Source organism: Blennius ocellaris (genome assembly GCF_963422515.1).
Source record: "Blennius ocellaris genome assembly, chromosome: 3".
In the NCBI taxonomy this organism is placed as follows: Eukaryota; Metazoa; Chordata; class Actinopteri; order Blenniiformes; family Blenniidae; genus Blennius; species Blennius ocellaris.
This window is the reverse complement of record NC_137652.1, coordinates 14,888,784-14,903,574: the sequence shown is the minus strand read 5'-3', so window position 1 is coordinate 14,903,574 and position 14,791 is coordinate 14,888,784. Positions and strand designations below refer to the sequence as shown.

The following is a 14,791-nucleotide window of genomic DNA, read 5'->3' as shown; positions in this document are numbered from 1 at the left end:
ATAATTGCACTCTTAACTTTATTTTGTAGCTAGTGTCCATCCAGGGCTGTATGGTGGTGCAGTATGGAAGTAAAACTGCCATCAGATTCTGAATTTGAATTTCTAACTCTGAATTTTTTTTACCATCGAAATCAGACTTTGAATTTTAAAAGCTTCAACCACAAAAAAAATTCAGCCGCAAAAACAAATTCAGCTGCGAAAAATTCAGCTGCAAAAAAATTCAGCTGTAAAAAAAAATTCAACCGCAAAAAAAAAATTCAGCCGCAAAAACAAATTCAGCTGCAAAAACAAATTCAGCTGCAAAACAGCCAGAATATCTGTGCCATCAGGATGATGCAATCGATACTTGTCTCATTCACCCAACATCCAATCAAGGGAAGCTTGCAGCTGAATTTTTAGACAAATTGAATTTTTACACACTGAACATTTTTAGATGTTGAAAAAAAAACAGAAGAAAAAAAAGATATGTACTTGAAATTCGACAGCTTTTAAAATTCAAAGTCTGATTTCGATGGTAAAAAAATTCACAGTTAGAAATTCGAATTCAGAATCTGATGGCAGTTTTACTTCCATAGTGCAGTAGTTAAGTGCAGTTTTCGAACTAATCTTGTATAAGACATTGTGCAAAAGTCTTGCATACGTTAATTTTCTTACACGTACAGTTTGTACCTTAATCAAAGTTTTATTTTTATTTTTTATATCAACTTCCTGAGCTGTAATCCTCGTTTAAGCGGTGGTTTTATATTGAAAGTAAGCACCGGATGTGTATGGCTGGTGTTACCGGAGCTTGACTGAGTTTGACGGCGGACGTCCCGGTGACGGACGGACACTTTGCCCCGTGTGGAGATCCGGGAGCGCAGCAGCTGAACCGGAGTGCAGCGCAGCGCAGTCCGACCAGACAGCAGTGCTGAGCGCACAACCTGCGGCTTCACGTGGACAGGGGAGGCCAGAAAACCAAACAAAAAACAAAAAACACCCGCCGAGGTAAGAAAACAGTCGCGACAGCTTGTTTAAATGTCACGAACGTGTAGCCGAGTTACCGTATGGTGGAGCGCGGCACGCTTGTTGCTACTGTGCCGTTTAAAATATCAACTTTATCTTCAGTTCTGTTCGATATGCGGATGATTTTTACGCATATAATTATCTTAAGTGCCAACAAGTGAAAGGAGCCAAGTCGCGGCCACGTCTAGAGCTGAAAACTCTTCTAATTAATTATATCAGTACCGAAGATGCCAACATCTGGTTTGAAGTCACTTTATGTATCACGATTCAAAGGGGAGTTTATTTTAAATTTTTTAAATTTAAATTATTTATTTTTTATTTGGGGGGGGGGGGGGGGGGGTGCAGTGCATAGACCTTAACACTTCACGACTTTGTTGGCAGGTTCATTGCTGATATGAGCGCGCATGCGTGCGTTTTTGATGTATTGCTCAAAGTGTGGAGCAGCACGCAGCCCAATTCCCTCTATCATGGTCCTGGAAGTGGAAATGCTGAGCTGGTCCCCAGGGAAGAGTAAAGACTCAGCCTCTGAGGAGGGAGGGAGGGAGGGAGGGAGGGAGGCTGCATGTGTGGATGAATGGATGGTTTGGTCTGGCCATGATGCAAAGGGATGGAGAGAGAGAGAGAGAGAGGGAGAGTTGGGTGGGACCAGGGCAAGATGTGGATGGATGATGACAGCAGGGATGCATAGATGGATGAATATGAGCAAGTAAAGGAAGATAAGTGGGGGTGTGTTTGTGTGTGCGCTTTAGCGAGAGTGTCAGCGGGTGGATGAATGACCAGATGGGTGATGGATTAAATACACATAGTGGGAAGGAGAATCTATTGCCCCAGGCCCACCGCTCAGTGTCAACCGATCCTATGAGTTCTTAACATGAGCTCATGTGACGAATCGGATGGAGGGAGAGGCGAATGACTGATAGGGGGGCAGGATGAGCAGACAGAGCACACCCTGGCTGTGATTCATGTTGTACAGATTGTTGACAGAGCACTGTCATTTTCTGACATCTTGCTTTCCGAGTGTGTAAATCTGAGGCCTTTCTCTTAATATCATGGCAAACAGTCTCGCATTCCTTGCTGAAATTCGATGAAGACCAGTCTGACACCTGACGCATGAGGCTTGAGGAAGTTCAATTATCCTGGTGACTCATGTTAAAATAACATCTCCGCTCCTGAGCTGCATGTTGTTACTGCATGGGCGATTAATCAGCTGGGCAAATAGTCGTGGCATCTTGCAAAAGAGTTGATATGCTGGCATTGAAATAAGGCCTACGTTTTCAAGTCGCAAAACTTTGTCTCACGCTTTTCTCAACAGAAGTCAATTGTCCTCCCTTCCTCACAGAGCGACCTTGAATCGTATTGCACCTGCCAACTCTCTCACACACACGTTGTCTCAATTCAGGTAGTAGTTTTTTGGGTTCAGTTTTTTTCACATTCTGATATCTCATTGTAAACAGCAGGTGAGGTCCATAGGTGTGTCCAAGCAAAACTCAAATTGTATTTCATAGTTTGTTTGTATGGACATGTTTGCGTCTGCAGTTTAAACTCAGGGTGTCATCTGACGTCTGATGACGTCCACAGTGTCCTCGGGTTTGGCCAATAGTAATCAGCTTTGCAACACTGAATGTATTAACTGCTGTGAAGATGGATAGGTGGACAAACACAAGTCGTGCTGGCCAAAGGAACAATATTTTCATTCGTCTGCATTCGTCCCTGAAGCTCTGGGTCTGTCACAGGCCACGCCTCCTTAACACCTTAAACCCCCTACAGATTTACCCAACTTAACCCAAATACATTCTATATTATTGGGATTTAGTTTGTGTGTCTGCACAGAACCATATTCAGGTCGGTGTCTGTCAGTGATGTGAACAAACTTGGAGGTAAACCTCTGCATCTGCGTCGCCCCACACATTTCCCTCCTGGATATAATCATTACAGTACAGCTTAACATCATTGCTGACGAGACAGGCCTCTTCACGCTGTGTGTGATGGATTCTGCCATTTGTAATTCAGCATTTAACAAAGCAAACCAGCAGGCAGCATCATCATTTATCTGGGATGTGCATGTCTTTACTTGTCTGCCGGCCCACAGCGGTGTGCAGACGGAGCTCAGCTTGCCTGATTTTTTTTACAGACAACCTAGCATGACTCGAATTGTTGCTCCCTGCACGAGTTAGAACTGATCTAAAGATTGCCCTGATCACTTTTCCTAGCCGCGTAAAAATGAGTGAGTGAACCTGTCGACTCCACACACACACACTCACACAGGACTGGCAGACTGCTCTCCCTTGTCCTTATTTGGTGTTCCTTTTCAACAAAATATTTCCTCACATTCTGTAGCTTTGTTTTGATTGAATGTTCTTGGCTTGGCCTGTTGGATTGTTGTTCCATTCATCTGCCTTCTATATCGCTTGATCCAGTTTAGGGTCAGCGAGGCTGGAGCCGATCCCAGCTGGCACTTTGTGAGGGCAGTGTACACCATGAACCCGTCCGTCACGGCACAGACACAGAGAGACTGACAGACTCACATTTTTTTCTGTTTGTTTTGTCAAAGGATTTTATGAATTTTGTTTGTTTTTAAATGGTATAAAAAAACTTTATTGCATTTTATATCGTACTCTATCTAACGCATTATTTATCCTCAAGTCAACAGCAGAGTGTGTTTTCTTTGATTTGGTCATTGGAAAACCTATAATTGAATCTCTGAGAAGTTCATATGTTTATTTTTTGACATTTTTCAACAGTATAATCTATTAAATGACTGAAATTATAAATACTTTTGTGTATAATGTCATACAAACCATTTTTCACCATCAGTGAAACCGTAACATTTAAAAAAAACAAAAACGAGTGTGTACACTAAAAAGCAGTGGACCTCAAAAGCTATGCTGACTCTTACTTAAATGATGAAGCGGTTGTGTAATCCATTTCAGTAGCAGGTTTTGGCTTTCTCATTATCTGGAAAGTACGCACGGCTTTCTCTGGAGGAGTTTTGATTTGGACGACTGTCTCCTCTCTCATCGTCTGGCTCTGTTTGAATAGATGGCATTAGCCAGAGATCCAGGGGTGGTCCAGGAGCAGAGAGATCCAGCTGACCAGAACTTCGACTACATGTTCAAGCTGCTGATTATTGGCAACAGCAGTGTGGGAAAGACCTCCTTCTTGTTCCGCTATGCAGATGACTCCTTCACCTCGGCGTTTGTCAGCACGGTGGGCATCGACTTCAAAGTCAAGACCATCTACAGGAACGACAAGAGGGTCAAACTACAGATATGGGTGAGATGGCGAAATGAACAACACTTTAATCAGAGAAATATTATGCAGGCAGAAAGACTAGAGTCTAGATACAGGAGATAAAGCAGGAATATAATTCTGTTCTAATACATCTATACATACATCTATACAGATTGTCAGTAATGTTGGAAAAAACTCCTATTTTTGTTTTTTTTGTTTTTTTACACTTCTAAATGTTTCTTACCTACAGTGACACTTGTACGACCGGGGCAAGAGAGGAAGTGGTTTAAAATGTTGAGAAGACACATGAGGGTTCGCACATTGTTGTCAGTCTGGTTTTAGTGCACATGACAGGAATCACGCTTTTTTTTTTTTTTTTTTCTTTTGCTAAAGAGGAGCTTCTACTTCCTTCCCTCTTTCAAATTCTTTATTATTGCACGCACATTCCTCTCTGCTGCTGGATGAAAGACCAATAAGGGCCAAAGGACAGAAGTTTTAGTTGTGTTTTCTTCTCTCTTTTTTAATGAAGAGATGAAGAATGACTCTATCAAACCGTTTGATCAGATTTGTTGCGTTACATGTCGATTTTGGGCTGATTTTGCTCTTCCATTGAGAAATCATCAGCCTCTTGGTTTCTGTTGAAAATGTATGCGCGTCCCATGGCAATTGTTGGCTTCCTTCAAATATTTGCAGCACAAAACACATCCCTTTTCATTAAGCGCCTATTAGTAAGTATTACGACCAACGATGAAAGCAGCAAACACCTCGAACAGGTCGGAAGGTCATCGGAGGGAAAATAGTCACGCACACTGACACGCACGCCTGTCAGCAATTTTCGAGACGGCAATCATACTCAAACTCTATGACAGGAAACCAGGGCACCTGAAGAAAAAACATGCATACACAAGGAAAACATCTAGTAACTTCATGCCCCTCAAAACATTTTAATGGGATTGAAAAATGGTTATGTTATTGTTTTCACTTCTTTTCTGTACTAGGCTTTCCCAAATGTCTTCTTTCCACATGGGTTTGTGAAAGTTGACTTCGTAGATCCATTTACTATGTAGATTTAGCCAACGTAGGGTCACAGGATGCTGGGACTGATCCCCCGAGGACAAACGCAGACAGTCACACACTCTTCACATTCACACCTACTGGCAATTTACAAGTCAACCTCAAAAATGTTTTTGTATGGTGAGAAGAAAGCATAGCATCCGTGGGTAGAAAAACCTACAGGGAGCGCCTGCACACTCCACAGAGAAAGGCCCCCCCAAGCCCAGACTTGAGCCGGGAATTCGCACTACGAAGAGTGTGTTAACCACTGAAAACGGCAACAATGAATACTAAATCAAATCCTCATATGGTTCACTGTTAACTGTTCGCTATTTTTCCAGTAATAGTCACGTGTTTGATGAACCAAAAAAACCAAAGAAAAGCGAACATTTTCCTTGCGCTGTACTTGCTCTTTACACACGGCCGCATATTTTTACTGCTGATTTGCATTTGCCTCCAGGGAAGAGTCCTTGGCTTACAACAATATATCTGCAAACAGACAGTTTTAAGAGTCCTTAGGTCACTGGAAGTGCATAACTACACCAATACATTTACATCTAAATTGTTGCTATTTGCATGTTTTGATTATATGTGTGACGACGTCCGCGCGCCGACAGAAAGGGCCTCGTTAGGCTACTGAATGAGGTGTGACTCTTGTATATGTGAAGTCTGAAAGGCTCCGTATAATTTGTGGTCGAATGCTCAGAAGGCTGTTTTCATTCCCTTCGCAAGATGTGTACAGAGAAAACAGGTTCGACAGATAATATTTCAGAAGAATTGAGTGTAAAACGTTGCAGTCTCTTTAACGTCAGAGCTGTAATTCAACTCGAGGTAATTAATGACGTTACGAGGATGTGAAATACATCTCTCACCAAAATGCAGATCTTTTTAAAAGCATCGGTGCATTGCTGATCTGGTCATTCTCGCCTCGTTCCTGAGTTTTCCGCCCTTGCATGCTGCTGCCTGTCATGGATGTAAACTCATTCCTCACACTCTGGAGTTAATGACAGTTGATGTTTAACATTGTCCCCAGACAGCAGGGCTCATGAAAGATGCATGGTCTCGAGCTGCCGGAGCCGAATGTGCTTACCGAGCGGACTGACACCAGGGACGGATCTATTACTGCATGTTAGAGGAAGCCCACAACTCACCCACATTACTCCTGTTAGAAGGAAGTAATACTTTTTTTTTTTTTTTAATGTATGGGTTAATGTAGTCAGGGCAGTGTGGCTTTTCCGCTTGATAGTGATGCAGCCTCGTACTTTTACACGAGAGAGGACAAATAAAATGATGTAACTGGAGTGAAAAACATGGTCATATTAAAATCCTGCAGAACAACAATAAAATCTTATCACAGGTACATTAACGAGAGAGTCTCTGCTGGTCGACTTGGATTAAATTTTATATTCGGAGTATACATGCAGTAATACTGGTGTCAAGATGTTGCGTTGGTGTTTCACAAGCCGACCCATCACTTGCTGCAGAGCAACTTGAATGAGATTCATGGGACTGCTTTAGAAAGGTTCAGCTCATTTTATGAAATCCTGATCCTCAGCAAAGTTCAACACGGGACAAAGGGCTGAAAAAGCCCACATATCAATGTTTATAATTCATAATGTGCATGATTGCTGCTGGCAATTTATTATATATTATATACTATATTACATATATATGGGCATATACTAGATATATGGAAAATATATAAAATATCAATTAGAGATAATATGTAAAAGTATTTTGCACAGGATTCATTTTCTCAAAAAAAACATGTAAATCTCATCCATGGATGAGTTGTCCGGGCTTGCAGTTTTGTGGAGGAGTTGTCCTACAACCGGGCCTCACTGGGGGGCACCAGAACGTTTCAATGGCTGTCATAGCAGGACAAATCTCTGCATTTTGTTCCCAGTAGGATGCTTTCATTTTTATTTTTTTTTAGGATCAATCTTAATAAATAGTAAATAATAAAGGGAAACAATTGGAAAGGAAACCTATGAATTGTTTTGTTAATTTGTTACCAGCGTAATGAGGACAAATTTTAATAAACAAATAAGCCTTAAAGTAGAAAACTTGCGTGATTTAAACTCAAGGCCTCGAGCTACCTCAAGAAGAGCTTTGGAATGCATTGTAAGGTTCCCAACAACCTTTAAACAATTGTGTGTGTGTGTGTATATATATATATATATATATAATTATTTTTTTAATCATTTTTAGACACCCTGAGAACATCAGTAGTTGACAGGAAGACCCTCTATAATATGGATGTTCATGTTTATTTAAGGCTGCTAATTGCTCGCACAGCCACTGTGAATACAGACTGAAGTTAATTATACTGTCTTTCATGTTGCTGTCAGGAGGATTGAGTCGGGAATACCCAGAGGTTCCTTCTCAAGTGAACAGGAGTCTAGTGAAATAATAACAAAGCTGCATTTTTTGGAAACAACTACTTTTGGTTATGCTAATGCTGAAGCTAAGAGAAGCGGACACAGTTCATATCCAGGCCCAATTCATTCATTCATTCATTTATTTGGAAGGAGGGGTTGTAAATTCAATGGTAGGATGTCATAATTCACCGACAAACTGTGTGTTTGCAGGACACAGCAGGACAGGAGCGCTACCGGACCATCACCACAGCGTACTACCGAGGAGCCATGGGATTCCTGCTCATGTACGATATAACAAGTCAGGAGTCATTCTGTGCTGTCCAGGACTGGTAGGTAGACGTACACATACAGTTCTACGTTAATTAACCAGCACTGGCGTGTGTGTGATTCCAACTGAAGAGAGCAATTGTAAAATATGATGACCAATAAAACTATTCTGAGTTGGATGTTTGATCTGTCTCGGAGACGTTGATCTATTATATAGGAATGGCAAAACCTAAAATTATAGAATTGTGATTTCATATTAGGAAATCTCAACATGAAGTACCTTTTTTTTTGTTGTTTAAAAGTAAAAGACAGAGAAATTGAAAGCAAACAAAAGCAAAACAAACTTAATCGTCATTTTGGACATTCAGTGTAAATACTATAGAAATAATCATCCGTCATTAAAAAGGAATGTGTATGAAGGCTCAAACTGCTTCAATGTCGAACAAATATTCATGATAAAACGATGCATATCTGACTATCTTTTACCTGCTGTGGATTCATTCTTTACATTTTGGATACACTGTAGATTCGTCTTCTTTGCACTTCTGCATATTTCTCCAATAGTCACTATAGCAACAGTGTATTAATAGAAACTTTATTGAGGAAATTGTCCGCATTCAACACATGCTGTTCATAGTTGACTCCAATTTGACATACTTGCTGTGTTGCACTAATGAAGTGGAGCACGTCGCCCGCACATACCTGTAGCTATGTGTTATTTATATGTTGTTTCATACCCAGTTCTTTATATAACAGTATTTAGAGAACATTCACTTTTTTGAACATTTTCAAAAGGCTGCATTTCTTCAGTGACTGTGGTGTGGAGACGGAGACGAATGCTCTCTGCCTGGGTTTTATTGTTCTTTGTTGTCAAAGATGTTGCATTGTCATTTACCAGGGCGACTCAAATCAAGACGTACTCTTGGGACAACGCTCAGGTGGTTCTGGTCGGCAATAAACTGGACTTGGAAGATGACAGGCAGGTCCCGATGGAGGACGCGCAAAGGCTGGCCAAAGAGCTCGGTCAGTACACACCACAGATGCTGGATGAGAGGAGACCAGCGACACATGACTCAATATTTACTCTTCTCCCCAGGCTTCGAGTTCTTCGAAGCAAGTGCCAAAGACAACATCAACGTGAAACAGGTGTTCGACAAACTGGTGGACGTCATCTGCGAGAAGATGAACGAGACGGTCAACGGCAACGCCAGTCCGTCGGCCAATCCGAAGGGGGGCGACCTGAAGGACACGCCTCACGCCAATCAGAGCGGCTGTACGTGTTGATAGTGTAAAGTTTTTTTTTTTTTAAATAATTTCAGCAGCTGAATTCACAAGTCGACACCCCTACAGATAGAAATACCTACTAACGTTACTGGACCACCATCAAGCCCATACAGCTCCACTTAGGCTTTCTTTTTTCTTTTTCTTTTTTTTTTAAGTAAACTACACTATTATTTGGTGTTTGAAGCACTTCCTCATAAGATCTGATGTGACCATTATACTGAGATGCCAAAGAGCTGCACTGTGCAGCTGTGCCTTCTACACACCTTTCACTCCAGCAGAGGTGGGTGAACAGCACCTGTTGCTCATGGTGATGTGATTAAAAAAAAAAAAAAAAAAGCATCAGAGAGGGACTCGCTCCGATTTGTTTATATAATGCTACCCTCTTGTGGATGTTACATGAAACTGCATTATTGTCTGTCCCTTTACGTACCGCGTGCATCTTGTAAATGATCCTGAAACAAGGTTCCCTCACTGTCCAGTGCAAAGTCAAACATACCTGAAAGAAGACGTCACTCTCACCTGAAGGTGCTGCGTCATTCATTGTGAATGTAATCCATTTACTCCCTTGTCTTTAATTTATTTTTCTCTTCTTGTGTATTTAATGGTTAATGTTCAGCATTTAATTTGCCAAGTTCATCGAGTTCCTCCTGAAATGGATATAAATATATATGAATCTATGCACCATGCTTGTCTGAAAACTCTTTTTGTGTTCAATACATTCCTGATTGTATTCATTCCCTCCATCTTCTACGCCGCCACTTGAGCCGACTCGAGGATGCAGGTACCGCATGATGGCAGGTTCCACCCGAGCCAGGTCAGCAGTCTGTCACGAGGCAACCACAGAAAGACAATCATTCACAGCTAAAGGTGGACAGAGAGAAAATGAGTACAAAAACAAAATTCTCACAAGAGCACAGGGAAGACATTCAAACCCTGGACAGAAAGTCTTGACTCGAACTGTGAATAGTATTTCTGTGAGGCGAGAGTGCTCACAGCTATAGCACTGTGTGGCTTTTCCAAACAACAGATCATAAATTTTTTTTATAAAATTACCCATAATGTTAATACTGTTTGTTGTCCCTAATTATTCACTGAATCGAATGACAACGTTTTGTCAAACATTTGGAAATAGATCAATGATTAGGTTACTCTTCATACGCAGGGTTAAAGCATTCTAGAATCTTCGGACTGTCTCCACTTTTTGAAAGTGACAAATCATTAATGAACACGACTATTAATTATGCTGCTTAACTGTAAATGGGTTGTACATTTTGAAACTATAAATGTTTCTGTATTTTAGACTTTGTTCAACCAGGAAGCATTTGTCATCCCAATAACAAACCATGTCACTGCCATGAAGGTCGTGAACTCCCTTTTTCCGTGTGTGTGTGTGTGTGTGTGTGTGTGTGTGTGTGTGTGTGTGTGTGTGTGTGTGTGTGTGTGTGTGTGTGTGTGTGTGTGTGTGTGTGTGTGTGTGTGTGTGTGTGTGTGTGTGTGTGTGTGTGTGTGTGTGTGTGTGTGTGTGTGTGTGTGTGTGTGTTGAACCTGTGAGAAGATAAAAGGGCATGCGAAAGCCTCGCTGAGCAGACACTCCTTATAGCTCCATCTTCATTGGACACGCAGACTTCATTGCAGCACAGGTATGAACTTCAAGAATTTACACTTTTTAAAAAATATATATAAATCTACAATTGTGATAGACTAAACACATAAGTCTTTATCTCAATCTACTTTAAAACAAATACCTCAATTAAACATGGTTTTAGCAGAAGAGAAATAGCAATAAGATTTTCAGTACACACAAAAATGTGTGTGAACATTTTTTTCATAAAAACTAAACAATTGCTATTTAACGGCACTAATTTAATAAGGAAAATCATCCTTCAGTGTGGTTTATGAGACCAAATCCTTAATACTCATGATTAGAGAAATGATGAATCACTTATTTGTTTTCCTTGTGTTCAGAAATTCAGGTTAGTGGTTTACTAGTATGCCTTCCCATGATGTGAGTTACCAGTTCAATGTATTCAGCATTTGTATAAACAGATATATTAAATGGGATCATTGTTAACAGCAATGCTGTGCTGTATCTACAAACAGCAAAAAATGGTCCGAGTTTGAAATCTGCTATATTTCTGTTCCTCGTTCTCTGACTTACATGCAGCCATGATGTGAGTTTATTTGTACTATAGTGTTTTATTGCTTCTCGAAAACATCTGACTCCTGTCATCAGAGTTACAATGAAGAAGGAAATGTTAACAGTAGCTCTAAATCTGAACTCTGAACAGAAAGTTCAGTGCTTTTATGGTGCTTTTATGGTTTCGTGTCAGTTGCAGCATAAATATCAACTGAATCAAAACTTTGATTTGAATATTTTGAGTAACTCTTGAAAAGGCATTTGATTGGACTAAAGTTCAAGTCACAGTGGGAATCTTAAACTTCAACTGCTTGATGACTTGTTGACAAAAGGCCTTTAAAATGAAGCTGTAGCTTAACCCAGCAACTTGTGTGACGCTTCAACCGAAACCAAGTTTCACATAAGCGTGAAAGACGTACCTTGTTTAAAGAAGATTAGGACTGCTTTCCTTTTACCATCCAGTCAGTGTGGTTAATGTACAACCAAAGCAAACTGTAGTTCACCCACCCAGCTGCCTGTTTGCCCCATTGATTCCCCCATCAGGTCAAATGCAACTTCTTCTAAAAAAAAATAAGAGTCAAATGATGACAAAGGAAGCAATGAGGCACTTTGGGTATTTGTCAAAATTAATTTCAATTTGAAAGACTTCTGTTTTACTTCAACAGTGTGAGAGAAAAACAAACAAACAGCCAAGATGTGTTGTTCCGGCTTTCTCAAAATTATGATGTTCGTCTTCAATGGCATCATCTTTGTAAGTATAACACTTCCCTCGTTTAGCTATTACTTCCTGTATGGCTCCTTGTGTGGTAATGCATCAAAGAAAGTAAATGGTTCTTGCTTTCAGGTAAACCTTTAAAACACCGTATCTGTGATGTATAATTGCAGTTATTGCATAAACGAAGAGCTTTAAATACGACATTTAATTGATTTGTTGTGTGTCAAGTGATGACTCTCAGATAGTTTGTTCATTGAACAGTTGGAATGTGTTTTGTTGTTTCTGGACAAGTTTCTGTGACTGAGTGTTGGTGTGCATACCTGGGAATATGACACTTATTACAATTTGATTGGACTTTCATATCCCGACATCATCGCCCTGCTTCTTTCTGTTCTCTCTCCTCACCCGTCTTGCAGTTGGCAGGTGGCGCAGTTCTGGGAGTGGGGATTTGGTTGAAGGTGGACAGTGGCTCTCTGCTGGGTTTCCTGGAGAGCGTGGACAGTCCAGAGGGCTTGTTCCAGCTGGTTAATGTCAGCTACCTGCTCATGGCAGTGGGGAGTGTGCTTCTGGTCATTGGCTTCCTGGGCTGCTGCGGAGCCGTCCAGGAGAGCAGGTGCATGCTGCTGACGGTAAGCAGTGTCTGATGGACCGTAGGTCCAGAGAACGGATTCACATTATATTCCTCAGAAAATACTAATTCATCCATAAATCTGGTCTAATTACTTTTTTTTTTTTCTGTACGAAATAGAAAGAAATGTTTCCCACCCACCAACGGTTAACCTTAAAAAAAAACATTCATTAAAATCTGAGCCTCAATAAGATCTGTTTAAAGAGATTTTTAGAAAATGCTTTTTTTTTTTCTTGTTACGTAAGGAAAAGTCTGGTACCAGTAGAAATGTTCTACGTTGATGGATTTCCAGCTGAATGTGTCGTTTTGTGCTCCTGCAGTTCTTCTGTATTGTGCTGATTATTTTCCTGGTGGAGGTGGCGGGAGCCATTGTGCTGCTCGTTTTCAAAGATGTGGTGAGAATGTTTACAAAGCAAATACAATGGAATCGTCTTTGTTGTCAAACTGTACTTGTAGTCTCATATATGACCTTGGAAACAAAATAACTTTGCTCTAAACCATCCAAAGTTTGTTGATGGGCTCCTGTCTGTGTTTCTCAGGCTAACACACTTCTGATCAATCTGGAGGAGGAAGTTATATCCAAAATTAAAAAAGATTACGGAAATGATGAAAGTATGACTTCTCTGTGGAATGCTACGATGGACACGGTATTATGTTTTGCAAAACTGTTTTTCATAGTTTCTTGTTGTAATACTGCTTCTTCAAAATTCATGGTTACATTAATTAAACCATTGGAAAGTCTGTTTATTTCCCTCTTAATAGGTGAAATGTTTTTAAAGAGCATACTGTACATTTTTTAGGTAATGGGCACTACTGAGCATGTCGGTTGTTAGCATGAAAAATGTGCCAAATATTCCCCTGCTAAGCTTTTCTTCAACTTTTGTTTAGTGGTATGATGAACATAAAAGACATCTGAAGAAAAAAAATCAATATGACAACGTATTAATTGACCAAACAGAAGCCACAAAAACATTTGAAATAGCCAAACACAGCTCATAACCAGAAGCAATAGAAACTGCAAAGAAAAACTGCTCGGTATTAGATCCTCTTTTCATAGGTACAATCCACATAGTGGCTTAGTTGCAATCATCCCACAAATGCATGCCCCTTATAGATGCTGCACCATTTAAAGAAAAATAATCATCTTCTCTGTCAGTGTTGTATTGCCAACTATTGTTACAACAATTAATTAATCTACCAAACAAACATTTCTTAACTTTTTTATAGAGTTTGACATCTGGTTTTTCATTCCAGTTCGAATGCTGCGGATACAGGAACTACACAGATTTTACTGACTCGCCTTATTATGACAAAACTGACTCGTTGTATCCAAATGAATGCTGCAATGCAACAGTGTCGTTGAATCAATGCAATATGGACGCAGCTTCTGACTCGGTATGATACCCACCAAAAGTCATTGCATTTAACATCATGAAACATCACAACAAAAACAATAAAATACAATAGTTTTCTGTTTCCTGGAGTAAGGCCTGTTTTCATTTACCTTGCAGGATGTTGATGGCTGCTTCTATAAGCTTCTGGAGCTGTTGGAGGAAAATGCTGCGATAGTTGCAGGTGTGGCTCTGGGAATTGCTGTGCTGGAGGTACAATTTTAATATTATGGATATTATTGTAGATAGTACTTAATTCAAGTTTTATATTTGTTAAATATTTTTGAACATTTTTAACATAGCTAATCTTAGCTCAAATCATAGAATTTATTTATTTATTTATTTATAATCTCATGATCTTTGTGTGGTAATGTCATGATATATATTTTTTGAAACATTTTGAAATGCTGAAGCATAGGGCAACAATGACTTCACTCACAAGCTGTGTGGATATTGTGGTTGTTGAGCCTGGACCTGAACATTATGACAGGATACTCTGATACTCACTGAACACAGATTATACACAACATTTGGGGATGTTATTTATGGAACACTATGTAACTATTTGCAATTCAACTTGTCAAATCTCCCTTGTATCATCTGCTCTATTCACTGACTTCAAATGAAACGTCGATGTCTTCACAGGTTGCTGCAATGGTGGTTTCGATGGTTCTCTACGTAAAAATCGGCAAGAAGGCGTGA

General features: G+C 40.1%; 2 protein-coding genes across 2 annotated transcripts; both read left to right on the top strand.

Annotated features, from left to right (window-relative positions):
* Positions 1 to 848: 848 nt before the first annotated feature.
* rab3da (RAB3D, member RAS oncogene family, a) lies at positions 849 to 9,471 on the top strand. Its single transcript, XM_080518863.1, has 5 exons — positions 849 to 984; positions 4,042 to 4,275; positions 7,878 to 7,996; positions 8,833 to 8,957; positions 9,031 to 9,471. The coding sequence occupies exons 2-5, from the start codon at positions 4,042 to 4,044 to the stop codon at positions 9,216 to 9,218; spliced, it is 666 nt and encodes a 221-aa protein (XP_080374989.1). The 5' UTR covers positions 849 to 984; the 3' UTR covers positions 9,219 to 9,471.
* Positions 9,472 to 12,049: 2,578 nt separating this feature from the next.
* On the top strand, positions 12,050 to 14,791 carry tspan34a (tetraspanin 34a; the record flags this gene model as incomplete). The annotated part of the gene is made up of 7 exons (XM_080521173.1): positions 12,050 to 12,106; positions 12,487 to 12,699; positions 13,019 to 13,093; positions 13,238 to 13,345; positions 13,953 to 14,093; positions 14,210 to 14,302; positions 14,735 to 14,791. 7 exons carry the CDS (start codon positions 12,050 to 12,052, stop codon positions 14,789 to 14,791), a joined length of 744 nt encoding a protein of 247 aa, XP_080377299.1.

What these genes read in the sequence shown, in the direction of transcription:
- rab3da (XM_080518863.1), top strand. Translation starts at nt 4,042, where the DNA reads ATGGCATTAGCCAGAGATCCAGGGGTGGTCCAGGAGCAGAGAGATCCA. An exon ending in TTCTGTGCTGTCCAGGACTG is followed by an intron (nt 7,997 to 8,832) that starts GTAGGTAGACGT and finishes GTCATTTACCAG; the next exon opens with GGCGACTCAAATCAAGACGT. An exon ending in AAGGCTGGCCAAAGAGCTCG is followed by an intron (nt 8,958 to 9,030) that starts GTCAGTACACAC and finishes TCTTCTCCCCAG; the next exon opens with GCTTCGAGTTCTTCGAAGCA.